This window comes from Falco peregrinus, chromosome 8 (assembly GCF_023634155.1).
Source record: "Falco peregrinus isolate bFalPer1 chromosome 8, bFalPer1.pri, whole genome shotgun sequence".
NCBI classification, from domain to species: domain Eukaryota; kingdom Metazoa; phylum Chordata; class Aves; order Falconiformes; family Falconidae; genus Falco; species Falco peregrinus.
This window is the reverse complement of record NC_073728.1, coordinates 21310555-21324621: the sequence shown is the minus strand read 5'-3', so window position 1 is coordinate 21324621 and position 14067 is coordinate 21310555. Positions and strand designations below refer to the sequence as shown.

Genomic DNA, 14067 nt, shown 5'->3' with positions numbered 1-14067 from the left:
TGCTTATCTGGTTGGTTGTCAAGTTTCATACCACTCATTAGAAAATGTTGTAGGATAAAAAAATCTGAAAATCCTACACTAAAATATAAACAAAGATATGTGAGCATCTTAAACCTAAACCAAATTTCATCCCTTAAAGAAGAGTGAACAAAGTTATTGTGTCTGTGCAATTGATTTTTAATTAAATTTTTTAATGATTAGCATAGATGTTCTTACGGACAGAACATCTTTGTACTTTATGTTTGCATTTTTATTTCTACAAGGAATATTAGGCACCAGTTAATCTGGATTCAAGCAACTAGTCTATATCTTGAAGTGACTCCATAGACTTTAAGAGTCTTCTGGACATATATTGATATAAATGACATTGGGAATCTGGGTCAAAGATTCAGATATTTTTTTCTGTGGGATTTAACCCTGAGGCCTTTTATTAACATTAATTACTTCAAAGTAAAATAAATCTTCACTGTTGCTGATACTCTGCCTCAAGCCAATTGATGCAAGAAGGAAAGAGTGTAGTTCAGTAGTTTGTTAAATATCTTAAGTAATATACTACTACTTACACGCTCTGCAGACTGCGTGCCCTGAATTTTCCTTTTTCTTCTGCTTTCATTTGCTATTAAAATAAGTATGTGCAAAATAAAAAAAAACTAAAACCAAGGTTCTTGTTGATTATATTGATTCCATGTCAACTTCAGAAAAATAAAACATAGATTCACTGCCAGCGTGACTTTGTTCTTCTTTCTTTGTATAAGCTAGCTCAGACTATTTCCAGTTTAAAAAATAGAGCTTATTTCAGAGTGCGGTAACTACCACCAAGTATTTGTTCAACTCACTAATATTCAGTCTTGAATAACAAGATGAAATGTTTATCTACAACAAGATTAGGATTGTGTTTGTCATAATGTTTATCTCAAAGCAAGTTATGCTCAGTGACAATCACAGCTTTGTCACATCATCTTTTATTAACACAAACATCTTTGGATGTATAGATCACCAAAATTTAAAAAGGATTAAATGATTGATTTTGAACCGCATTGTGTATCATCTTTGGGTTTAGCTCAGCCCCTGTGTAAACAGGCTTAGCATTGTCATTGAGAATTACACCCATTTATGCCAGGGATTAACATGCCAGGGTGTCTCTCTGTGAAATCACAGCTCCATTCTGAAGATGCAGCTTCTTGCTATTTTCTCTTCATTTTAAGTAAATGCACATTTAACTACAGGCTGCACTGGTAGTACATGGGGATGGAGATTAAACCTGAAGTGCGGAAGATTCAACTCTGCTCCACTTCAGAGTAAAAACTGTTTCTCAGAGGGATTGTCACCCACATACAAGTGCTGGAGTGCAAACCTCCTCCTTCAAATACCTCACACTGCCTTTTCACTTCTCCACCCACCACTCTCTCTCATCCTCTCACTGTTGAGTGTAATCAGTGTCACTGGAAACTAAGCTGCCCCATTCCTCAGAATGACATCTGACTACTGTGCCTAACAGGGTATGTAGCAGAGCCATTAAAAATGGCAAAGCTTTTCCTAGCATAGAATAAAAGACCAGTGGTAAATTCGGATTCTCTAAGCCCATCTGCTAAATCCTACACTGCACAAACACCCTTTTATTCAAGTTCAAAGATGCAACTCCTCCATTTAAAGAGCACTTGTTATTTGGGCGGAAATGGAGGCTAGAGTGTGCCTGACACTAAAGAAAGAAAAAATTAATGTTGGCTCTGCAATGAAACCCTCCAATACACCCAGTTTGACCCAAGCATAATTAATCAATTGTATGCTCTTTTAGCAAACCAATTACTTTCATTCTTCGGCTTTTGGCTTGTCCAAATGCCAGTTTACAGTGATATTGTCGTAAGTGACAGGAAAGTGTGGTGAGTCTCTCTGTCTCTCTCAGGCACCGTACTGAATTTGTCATTCCATATAAAATACTAACTGCTGTATGATTGCTACAGAACTACATGTTGTCATGCCAATTAGTATGTTCTCTTTTTTCCTACTTTCTCCCCTCTATCTTTTCATAATTCAGTAATCTGTGCCTACTAAACACCCATTTTGTATTCAGGTTTATTCTCTAGCTCTACTGCTGAGCAATGTTAGGATCTCACAAAAGGTAATGAGAAAAGTTGTAGGACTGTTGTTTTTTTTTTTTATCAGAGGCATTAGCAACAGTAAATATGCAGATTTTTCCTTTCACACATATAAAAATGAAAATGGAAAAATCTAATATAACCCATTTTTTGGTAACTCACCAATCTTTTGGCCTTGTGAACATTGTGATTCCTTGGTTTTTTTATAGGCTGTGCTGTATATATTTATCAATGCAGGTTTGTTGCCTGCCAATTTGACCAATTTATATCGCTTTTTGTATCATGTAAAAGGGATGAACTAGACCTAAATACTAACATTATATGCCACCCTCACATTGTCTATCATTCATTTGCCTAACTTGCTTTCATACGAAGTTTTTTCTTGTCTCTAGGAATTTTCACCATCTATTTCTACCTGCATCTTTTTTCTAGCTGAACAGGGCACACTATAGAGAAGACTAAACACTGGATTTATGCAGTAGCTATAAAGCATTCTATTTTTACATTACATTTATAACTATATAGCATTCTATTATTTACATCATATTTCTAAATTTTAACATTTTGGCTGGTTTTATAACTAGCAGCATACACCAAGTCAGTGTTTTTAATGAATTTAAAAGTTCATTTAGTATGAATACAGAGGAATCCTCAGATTATTCTTTGAGCATTTATTAAATTGTTTATGTCGTCAGCAATGGGTTCTAGTCATCATTAAAGTAATTCACTTGCTTTCTTAATCTTTCATGTTCCCTTCAAAATTATAGTAACCTGATCAATAAAACATCCTCTGAAAATGCAAATCCCTTACTACTAACTCCTTTTTCACAGTAAAAAGTGACAAAATACCTGTGGCTAACACTCATAACATGGATATTTGGTTTAATAAAGTTGATGATGCACATTATACCTTGAATAACTGTATTTTCAGCCTCTTGGATGACTGCTGATCTGCAACTGTGAAAGCGTTTAAAAACAATAAACATGTTCCTTCTCTAAACTGTTGTAATCCCAGGTAAAACCTAAAGATTATTCTGCTATTTTCCTTTTAAATTGTATTCCTAGTTTATACAAATTCATTTAAGTTCTGTTGAACAGATGCAAGTATAACAGAAATTGAGATTGGGAGGCACTTCAAGGTGATAATGTGCAGATATGGTCTTGATTTAAATGGGACAACATCAGAACATATGGAGTAAACTTAATTGTCATACCTCGATGGAACACAATACGGATGCAGACACTTCTGTTATTCTTTTGTACTTGCTTCCCAAGAGGTTAGGAGTGTAGCTTCTGTCACTATAGAGTTCTACTTGAAAGAAGGTAAAAACATTTTTCCCTAAAGAAAAAGCAAAAACAGGTGTATCATAAACCTGCCTGCACTATTGCAAACATGTGCATAGCACATATAAACTACAACAAATGAAACATTCCATCTTTGTAATAAATTGAAATACGTTGTGCACATATGGATGAAAAGCCTATAATATTCCACTAAGCTGTGAAAATACAATACCACTAGGGAGAAAAAGACTTAGAAGATAGGTCTTTCCACCTCCAACCATTACCCCAATTTCTTTTGTTTACCAGGGTTTTACCCTATTTCTGTGACAGATCAGTCCCCTTTTTCTTCTTCCCTCCTACACTTAATTTCACTCGTTTCTAAGCACAGAGTCCTCACCCTGCCACGCTGTCTCCTGTTTTGCGTCTCCTCCCTATATGGTGCCCATGGTGTTCTGTTCCTCAGTCCCCTGTTCAGCTCTGCATCTCATTCTTCTTGGTCAGTCCATTCCAAGGTTGAACCACCCATTATGAAGACACTCTATAAAGAAGAAATGGTTTATGTATGAACTGTCTACTATTATCACTGCCATTACTAACAGCATACCCTAAGGTATGTATGGCTTAAAATAATTTAAAAATACAGCTAATACCACCGTATTAATTTAGCATCTCTACAATTAATTGCATTCATACAAAAAGAAAAAGCAATCTGTTCTGTACAGAAGGAAATAAAACTCTCTTGCTTTGATCCTAGAAGTAACCCATCCAGCAAACTTTAGTGATATGGCTTCTGTGGAAACTGCTTAATTGTCTACTAAGCACAGGAAAAAGGGGAAATAAGGCATATGTCAACAAATCTAAGAGCACACCACAGCAGTGAAAAAAGATCATACCACAAATCAAAATGAAGCAGCGAAATTTATTTTATTTCCACTGGCGTTTAATACAAATTTCAGGATGGTTTGTTACAAATTTTTAGTCATTATTGAACAGTGGAATCTACAGATTAGCCAAGTCACAAGCCAAAGACAAAGCAGAAACAGCAGTTTTCAATACAAGAAACTTCACCCTAGTGTCACTAGGGTTCCCGCTGTCTCCCCATCTGCCCTGCATTTTGGTTGTCCTCTTCAGATTCAGTGATTTGTGGATAACTGCACAAGCACCTGCCTTGGTTTTGCTGGAAAATAACCAATATTTTTTGTATCAGTTAATTGTTAGTGACTAGATACTTCAGAATTAGTGTAGGAAAAAAAGATCACTTTCTTTACTTTATAGCTGTCATGTACTTCCTTAAAAAACAAGCAAGATCTAAGCCAGTGAGTACCATTCTCATGTATCCCTGTATGTACATGCAACGTTACACCAGTGGAGACTGGCAAAAAGTACACACTATTGATCAAGCAAGCCTAAGCCAATAAAACCAGCGAAGTCAAAGCTCAATTCTAACAAGATTACCCTTCTCTAATTGCCACTTGTATATATTCACAAGTCTTCTTTACTAGTATAGGAAGTCATGGTGAACCAAAAAAACACCACCCAAAACCAACCAACCAACCAAAAACCCCTATTTGCAATTCACAATTAAAATGTTTAGTATTTACATACTCTGTACTTGTATAAGTTTATATAATTAGAGATTTCAGGTACATACCTGATTGAAGAAGTAACTTCAGATCTCAAAAGTGAAACTTACAGTCTTTTTCTGTGCTGTTTTCTACATTTCTATACTGTGCAATACCCTAATTTTTCTTTCCCCCAGAATTAACAGTAAGTGATTTAAAACTGGATTTCCTATATAGTTGTCTGCATCTCTTTCTCTTATTTCATAGTTATAATTCCTTTCTTTTGCTTATATTGTAATACTAGTTTTCCCAACTAATACAGGTAATTGAGAAGTATTTTAAAACATGACTTTGATTAATTTTTTTAAAAACTGAAATGTCATGAAGCCAAAATACAGAGCATCCTACTCAGATTCAAAAGTTCTTATTAGGAATAATGGTTTTGTCCATTTCCCCTTCTATCAATCTTAAAACTATTCAGACTATTTACAGTTTATAGTGGATATTCTACACTGACAAATAGTAGCTGATCTTATTACTTCTAAAAAGTAACTACTATTCTAAAAGACGCAGCAATACTACTGCTGCAAGGTGTGGAAGAGAAACAGCCAGTTTTGCTCAAGGCCATATGAGAATTCAGGGTTTGGTTTCTTCTGATGTCACATTTTTGTTAAACTAAAAACATAGCATATTAAGATTTTGCCAGAATCAACATATCAGTGTGAAAGCCAAAGCAAACATTCCATTAGCCTCTACACATGGAAAATCTACATCACACACATGAATAAGACTACATGGTGCTCAAGAGCTTATCATCACCATCACCACCCCTGGAAAATTCTACAACTGAAATGCTTTGTGCTAGACTAAGAGCTATGCATACTCAGAAGTCAAGGTTAATAACACAAGGTAGCAACCTAATTAAAATATAGGCATATATTTATTTACATTTCCCATGCAAATGCTACTGTCTCTTAAGACTTAGGGCTTGAAGAAACACAGCTACATTTTCACCTTTGACTTACACCACAAGAGTTTTATTGCAGGTTACAATAACGCCATTGCTAGCCAAAGCTTTCTAAGCCACTTAATTCATAAAACAGTATCTTAATCTACCAGGAGTTTAGAATACACTAGAAATGCAGGATCCGATCTTACCTTCAAAGACCCCTTATTGCAACTCATTCTTGAAATAAATCTAGGTTTGTGGAAATTAAACAGGTCCCTCATCTTGTCAAAGATGACGAAGATACTTAACCTCTAAATTTAGATATTTCTTTTTTCTAGAAGACAATCAGTTCTACTTAGCTTAGCAGCTAACAACTTGCAAAAAAAAAAAAAAAAGGTTGTCAGCTGTGACATGCTTACCCTTCAGACTAAAACAAAAGCAAGAAAAGAGACTTTAAGAGTGTCACTATATTAATGCATTCAAAACTGCACACATGTTATGGATTGCATGCATTCTATATCCTTGTTGAAGATATTTATTTTATTCATTCGCCTGTTTCATGCCCTCTCCTCCTTGTGGCTAACTGATTGTAAAATTACATTTAAATAGCAGAAGTGGCATCTTTAAATACTAGCTCAACAGCCTCGGTATCATGGCCAGCATCTGAAAACAGTGTTTGCATTTCTGTTTTCTTCTTAAAAGCACTTGACATACTAGTGTAGTTCTGTCCTTTCACTGTCTCTCCACAGGGTCAATATAAAAACATTGTGCCTTTTTTCTAAGACTCAAGCCCTAAGAAAGCAACCTATCTTTGTAAACAACAAAAATATCTCAGCTGCCATGTAGATCGCCATTTTAGTGCGATTACATTACCCCATAACGGTATTATTAATATGTACGCTTAACTACTCTTTTTGCTCCTCCCTCTAGTGTATCTGACGTATCATAAAAATAACGCTTGTACTTATCCAGGCAAATGTTAACTATTTGGTTTCAGCATGGTTTTGGCATTTTGATAATTCTTTTCTACATTATGTTCAGTTTACAACCTACAGCACTTTAATGTATGTGTCACTAAGCTGTTACAGAAACACCAGTTTTGCATGTTTCTGATGAGCATGTAGATGGAAAGTAGAGACTTCAGAGGAGTAAGTCAGTCGCAGTAGAAGATAGCAATCACTGACTGATACCTATGCATATCACATGCAGTTAGTATGAAATGATAACTTACATGCAAATCAGAAAGAGATTTTGCCTTCATTATTTATGCATCAAGAAATTTCCCCCCAAAGAGGAAATACACTTGCAAGACACACAGTGGTTAAAAGAGACATGACTCAAATCAACACTGCACAGCTTGTAGTGATAGTAAGAACAGATACTCTGTTTCTCTAAATCTCTGAAATAAGCATGCTTCAGTTTAAAACTTTTTACATATTGTGAATTTCAACAGGAACAAGATACATGCTTATACTTGCTGACTATTCATTTTCAAGGAAGTAAAATAGTTCCTGGTCACAGTTATGACTAGATTAATGCATATCCCTTTATAACATATAAAGCAGAAGTCAGAAATGTTGCCTCCCCTCACCCTCCCACCCCCTGGATCGTTATCATTTTCACACATACGTTTACACACACAAAAAAAAAAAAAAAGCAGGGAAAGGTTTTTAGTTCAGTATATTTCTCCTTTTCAGTGGCTAACACAAGATTTACAGGAAATATACATACTCAAATTTGCTCCGGTTTCTGGAGTTCATGGTACAATTATCTGTAAGGGTGCCTTTGAGTGGTTTCTTCAGGATTATTCAGAGATAGCAGCAATGGTTTTTGGAACTTGCTTTGTATCCAAACTCGCTGCATTTTCACTTTTTTCTTTCTGTTTACTTGTAATCGCCGATCAACTAAATTCTGTACTTCAGTCAATCCAGCCAAGTTGAACATGTTCCATACCTCATCTATTTTGTCATATGAAGAAGTATTGCAATTAAAAAAAATAAATACATTTGTAGAACGTAGTAATTAACAGCCTGCAGTTCAACCAAAGATGGAACCAAATCTGTTTTGAGATTTGAAAGATCAAGGAAACTGCCTGCAAGAAGTCTTTTGTTAGAAATCAATTTTCACAGGTCTTGATTTATATTACAGTAAAAAATGTTATGCTGAGGCCCAAACCACACTGGTTATTACTCATGGCATTCACAGATCCTGCTTCTTCAGAGGGTTCAGTATGCCGTTGAGGAAAACAAATGCATGTCATTTGGTCACTGTACATTATTGAGATAAAGCTATTTCACCTGCCAAACGATAATCCACACATTTATGCCAACCTAATTTTCTCCTTCTTGCCAGTCACCACTGGAAAACTTTATGCTTCTCTGTCATGAGAAAGCACAAACCAAGAAATTTAAAAAATGAGAAAACTTTGAATTCAAGTGACTTCCCATACACATCCCAGATCCTCCTTCTCACTTCTAAAATTACTCAGGTTGGGATAAATCCTGATCCATCTCTACTGCTTATAGTCTAGGTTGCAGAGAGTGAAAGGGAAGAAAAAGTACTGTGCTGCTTGCTTTCACAATTTCCAGTAGCTGGGCGAAAACATACTAGTCTAAGCTGACTGCCAACAGAACCAAGTTGAGTGGATGGGAAAAGAGCAATAGCATCCCATCATCAGGAATTTAAGTTTAGCTCCTGCAGAAAGAGCAGCGTCGTAGCTCAGATTCACCAACACAGCAGAACAAAATATCAGAGCACTGCTACCAACTGTCCTTCCAAGCATGTTTATCTAAATTTTAAGAAAGAAACTGAGTACATCTTTAAATAACAGAATTTGACCATACGATTAGACACAAGATGCTTAGACAAAGAGAAGTTTCCAGTAATGTCAGTAAAGAATCTTGCAGGAGTCCAGATGCAACAAGTGTATACATAAAGGGAATTTTCTTACAACAGTTAGCTTTGTGCTTTGTAAAAGCAGAGTATTTTAAAAAGCAGCCAATAAAACCTTCTTTAAATTTCTGTCCTAAGATGAGCTTTTATAACCCAAATCATCTTGAGAGACACAATCCTTTTTATGAAGCTATACCATTTCATACCTTTGGTAAAGAAATACACTCTGGTTCCATCTCCTCGTACGTAAAAATTTTCTGACAAGCAACGACCTAAGGCATTAGAGCAATACAAAGAAAGGACATGTCACTTTTTTTTAAAAAAAAGTTAAAATGAACAATGAACTACAAAAGCATTCAGGAATTACCTTTTTTAAAACGAACTTGAGCTGTGTCATATCTTCCATAGTCTCGAAATAACAAAATTCCTCCAGGCTTCAGTAGTTTAGCCAACCTATTTACAACCCCTTGCATCCTTAGAAAATAGATAGGATACTGGTGAAATCTGCAAACATAACTTGTATTTCTAGGTGCTTGGAATGTACATAGATTACTCAAACTACAGTGAGATGTGTCTATATTTACGATAAAAAGGCCAGGCACTAGTCAACAGGAAGAACTCTACAAAAAAGCCTCTAAACCAAAAATTTAAAAGGAAATGTAAGAGAATACAAACTGAAAAGAAAAGGAGCCCTTTTCCTTCACTTCAGCTGAGTTTCAAGGATGGATTAAACCACAGTTTTTGAGTATACAGGTCATATGGGTCAAGTAGATATGACAGACAGTGAATGAACAGTTAGCTATGCGCATTGGTGAGCTAGACTGAGCCTCCTTCCCATACACATTAAAATCAAGGGCCTGGAAGGCAGACAAAAACTTACCCAATTTCTTTAGGAGGCACTGATCATACACACAAAATCAGTATCTCCACACCTAGTGGCTGAGGATGGAAAGAAGAATCTGAGTAGTACCTCAGGCAAGGAATCTGGCAGAACTCCAGCTGTATATTGCTAGTTAGAGAAGGAAATCCTGCATCCTCCAAAATGCTGGCAAGTTTGTGAATCTTGGTGATATCTAACATCAGCTTTTCCTTATCAAGATTACACCAGCCTGCTGTATGTATGATAGTAGTAAGTACCATACACAGTATTCTTTCCCCTTCACTAGACCAGAGTATCTTCATTCTCACTTTTTAACACTGGAGCTTCTTATAAATACATTTGCATTGCTCCGCAAAATATGTTACTAATGAGTAATGGCTTGGGTTTGCCTCACTCTTTCCAAATAAACTGAAGGACTTGGGCTTTCCACATTCATGAGAGACCACAATAGTCAGTCTGCACAGGGCAGACTGCAAGGTAGAGAAATCCCCTTGCCTAATTCAAATCCCACAGGGAAGCAGATAGACCACGTAGAAGATGAGGAGCCAGAGAGAACGTGAAATGAATGAAAAGGAAAGACAGTACACTGTATCTGAAAAGAGCTAAAGAAGAGTAAGTCCTACATACCTATACAAAATCAGCATAAAATTGCTGTGTGCCAAGAACACCATCTTTACACCATCCCTGTCTCTCAGGTGGCCTTACCCCCTTACCCCGAGAATGTCAGAACTCAAGCACTAATGCAATTTGGTCCTTCTACAACAGTCATGCAGGCATCTTACCCTGCTTTTTAAGAGACAGGATTATGAGGTAGTTCAGCAGAAAATAATGTCATAACTCCAAACAAACAAACAAGAACAAAAAGTATCACACACTTTTTAAACACAGAATTCCCTTAGAGGAAGCCAAGTGCTTTAAAAGTTGTCCTCTTTGCTCATGCTCAACACAAGCAATCAAGTGTGCTGCCACAGACAGAAAAGGCAGCACCACCTAAGAATAAGAGACTGTTCAGGACAGGTATTTGTGCACAGAATTACGGACTTTTCCTATAAACATAAGTTTTGTGCACATACAAAAAAAAGTACATGTACAAAAAGTGAAAGTGCTTTGAGAAATCTCATCCCATAGGACTAAAGCACTTTAATTATATAGCTTGAAGAAAGTTTAATACCTTTCAAATTCTGCAACCAATTCTTAGAGGGCCCTTCTCACAGAACTAAAGTGTGTTAAAAATGGAGTACAAGAGTAGCAATTATCAAAAACTAAACACAACAGCCTGAAGAGAAATCACTAAGTAACAATTGTGCTGAATACAAATATATCCCTCATAAATTTTCCAGGTCTCCAAAGTAGGGAAGTTCTGCATCATCATTCTCTTGGTTTTCTTTTTCATTTCCCAGTCTCAAAGTTTCCAGAAAAAATGTATACTGAGCAAGATGAATCTGGATTACATTTGCCTTTATGCAGCCATTTTACTTCTATGACATGACAGTAGTGACTAACAAATCTTTGGAAAGTGGGTCTTACAACACAGATAATTACATGGAAATTTCTACATATTTGTATACACACACACACACAAGTATCCATGTCAGCCTTTAGAGGCTGACATGGGGACAAAAAAAGATAAACACATTGTCAAAAGACTAACAGGAAAAGATCCACAGAAATTCTGACAGAACATCCTACTACTGCTTCTACAGGCAAAGCGACTGAATGAATGTGTCTCTATTGTCCAATTTCTTCCTGGCAGAATCACTGCTGTTACAGAGATCTGAACTCTACTGCTTGAATTGTTTTTGAAATCTAGACCCAGGCTTTGCATGACTCACGTGCTCATCTCTGAACAAATAGGAAGGAGCAATATTTTATATGGGAAATAATTTCTGAAAAGCTAATAATCATTAATAACTGAGGCAGGGAAACAGTTCTCAGACTTGGGCAAATACTGTTCTGTTTGCCAAGCCCATTTTAATGACAGCATGTATTTTCCTTCATATGATCTAGTTAGAGGAAGAGTCAAGGAGTTTAACTTACATGCCCTCTTTTGCATTTTTACCCCATTGATTTTCACAATTATCCAGCCTTAACAGTCAAAGTTTGGTTCCTTAGACAGAGGCATTAGTAACAAGGCTAACAGTACTCAACATAATGCTATACACTAAAAGTAAATCAAGTTTTCTTAATCCAAACAAGTTACAAAATTCTGAATGCACCTTGGTGTAAAAGGCCTGCATGTAAGCATTTGTGTGCAGCTAAATCAGCAACGTAAGCATTTATCATAAGGTGTTAAATCATGAATGTTTCGGTATGATCACTGAAAATAATTTCCTTCTAGAAGACCAGTGGTCTGTTTTTTTAATTTGTAATTTTCTTGAATCACTGTCACTTTTAATAAGGGATGTATTTAGTTACAATATACCCCTTGTATTATGATGGAGACAGGAGGCTCACTAATGAATTAGTCTGACCAGCTTTTCTCTTAAGCCTGAAAACGAGAAACAGAATTTAAAATACCTTGGTTTATATAAATATATATATGGAAGCTTAGTAAATAATACATTAAAGATTCATCGTCTTCTTTTGCTATTCTTGAAAACCTCCAATGATAAAAGAGATTTAACCCATTTGCTTTGTGCTTTAGTCTTCATTTACCTGTCAGGATGAATTGTAGAGAGCACAAAGACAAGGAGAATGACATCCAGGATCTCATCTGGAAAAGGATAGGGTAAAGCATCATCACACACATCATGAACAAAGGCAGAACACCAGGCTGAATTGTAGGATGAATGTGACTGTTAGGAAAAAGATGAAAAGAGGCACAGAGAGAACAGTAGTAGTTAATACATTTACTGTGACTCAGGAAACTTTTTTTCTTCAATTATTCAGCATTGTAAAACATTTCATATAAAAGCCTATTCTGTCTGGTATCTTACTCAAGCTGAGAAACAAGCTCACTGATGGTATTCATTCCTCTGTGCATAGAGTAAGACTTTGTTCTTTGGAATATTGAAAACTTCAGTTAAAAGTTGTCAAAGCCATCACAGTCTTTTTCATGAAGACAGCTTCCTGGCAGCCTCCTGAATTACAGGCTTATAAGGTCTCTAAAGCAAGCATATGAATTACCTTTACCAGCTCCACTGCTCCTGAAGCAAAATCACAACAGTACAGAAAGGTTCCGGGTATATTGCTAGGAAAACAAAACCAACACCAGTTAATAAATTATTATTGTAAAAGATAAAAGTCTACATCAGTGTTCATAGAACTACAGAGGGCCCTTTGGGGTTCTCCACAGGTTTGATCAAACATGCCTTATTGATGTCTAGCACATGGAAAGCCACATAGGTTGTAATGAACCAATAGGGCAGACAAATTCATAAGAATACCAACAGGCAGTTAGTATAAAAAGGAGAATGATAGCCTTGTCAGGGAGGAAGTGAAAAGGAAAAGAAAGAAGGTCACAGAGGGCTGTCAGGATTGATGACAACGTCCTGGTGTTGTATTAAACATTAATAGGTCACATTTTCTTACAGAAGCACTGTGTTAAGTCTCCATCATTAGCCCATGTATGCATTAGCAATTATTAATTAGCAATATGATTTGGGCAGGGGTGGGGTGTTGAAAAAGTCATCCACAGTTCTGTAGACATTTGGGTTCCCATGCACTGCCTTGCTGTGCTTTTGATTAGATTAAGCAGTATTGGTTGTTTTCCTCCATTATCCCCTTCATTTTGTAAGCCAAAATGAGTAAGAATTTACTGTAGCTGTCTTTTGCCTTCCTGTCCCATCCAAGACTCAGCCAGCTGCAAATTTCCTTGTACCATTCATCACATACTAGTAACTCTATGGAGAGATTTTTTTCATCTCCAAAAAAATCACTTAAGAGAAACTGAGCAACCCCCTCAAAACCTAGTGAGGGATGACCTCACAGTCAACTCATGATCAATTAAGGTGTCTTTAAAAATATTGGATATTTTGGACAGATGGTTTCTTTAGAAAGGGAATCAAACTCCGGCAGCACCATAAGATCTCACAGTATACACTGCTAAGTTAGAGACTTTTCTCTGAGGGCTCAAAAGGAGAACCCTTGTGGACCAAAATATATTCCATCTTTGTTGCTGAGCAAAACTTTTATCAGTTCTGTGCCCACCATGAGGATTGATGAGTTTAGATATTTGTCATGGATGAAGACAAGCAGCCTGGCTTTAGACCCAGCCAGTCCCTTGGGAAAGGTCAGGCTGACTACCCAATTGACTTGTTAGGATGTTATTTCAATTTTTTTTTACAACAGAAGAGGAGCTATGTAGAAAGTCAACTTAAAACAAAGACACAGCTTGATCGGGATGGCGATTTCATGATGCATTGTATTAAAAAGCAGTAACTTAAAATTTAAGGAAGGCAGTGG

At 36.4% G+C, this 14067-nt stretch overlaps 1 protein-coding gene across 16 annotated transcripts in view; it reads right to left on the bottom strand.

The window, feature by feature from the left end:
* Nucleotides 1–14067, bottom strand: part of METTL8 (methyltransferase 8, methylcytidine) — a 35059-nt gene that overhangs the window by 1773 nt on the left and 19219 nt on the right. For 9 of the 16 annotated variants that reach the window (XM_055812097.1, XM_055812094.1, XM_055812090.1 and 6 more), the window contains 6 exons: nucleotides 12790–12853; nucleotides 12319–12458; nucleotides 9151–9257; nucleotides 8990–9055; nucleotides 7623–7849; nucleotides 4418–4557 (listed from right to left, as the gene is read on the bottom strand). In XM_055812097.1, coding sequence (XP_055668072.1) covers nucleotides 7659–7849; nucleotides 8990–9055; nucleotides 9151–9257; nucleotides 12319–12458; nucleotides 12790–12853 — 568 coding nt within the window. In that variant the 3' untranslated portion in view covers nucleotides 4418–4557; nucleotides 7623–7658. Of the gene's footprint in view, nucleotides 1–3310; nucleotides 3436–3777; nucleotides 3919–4285; nucleotides 4558–7622; nucleotides 7850–8989; nucleotides 9056–9150; nucleotides 9258–12318; nucleotides 12459–12789; nucleotides 12854–14067 lie in introns of those variants that run through there. The other 7 variants (XR_008748417.1, XM_055812092.1, XM_055812100.1 and 4 more) reach the window with 7 other exon arrangements.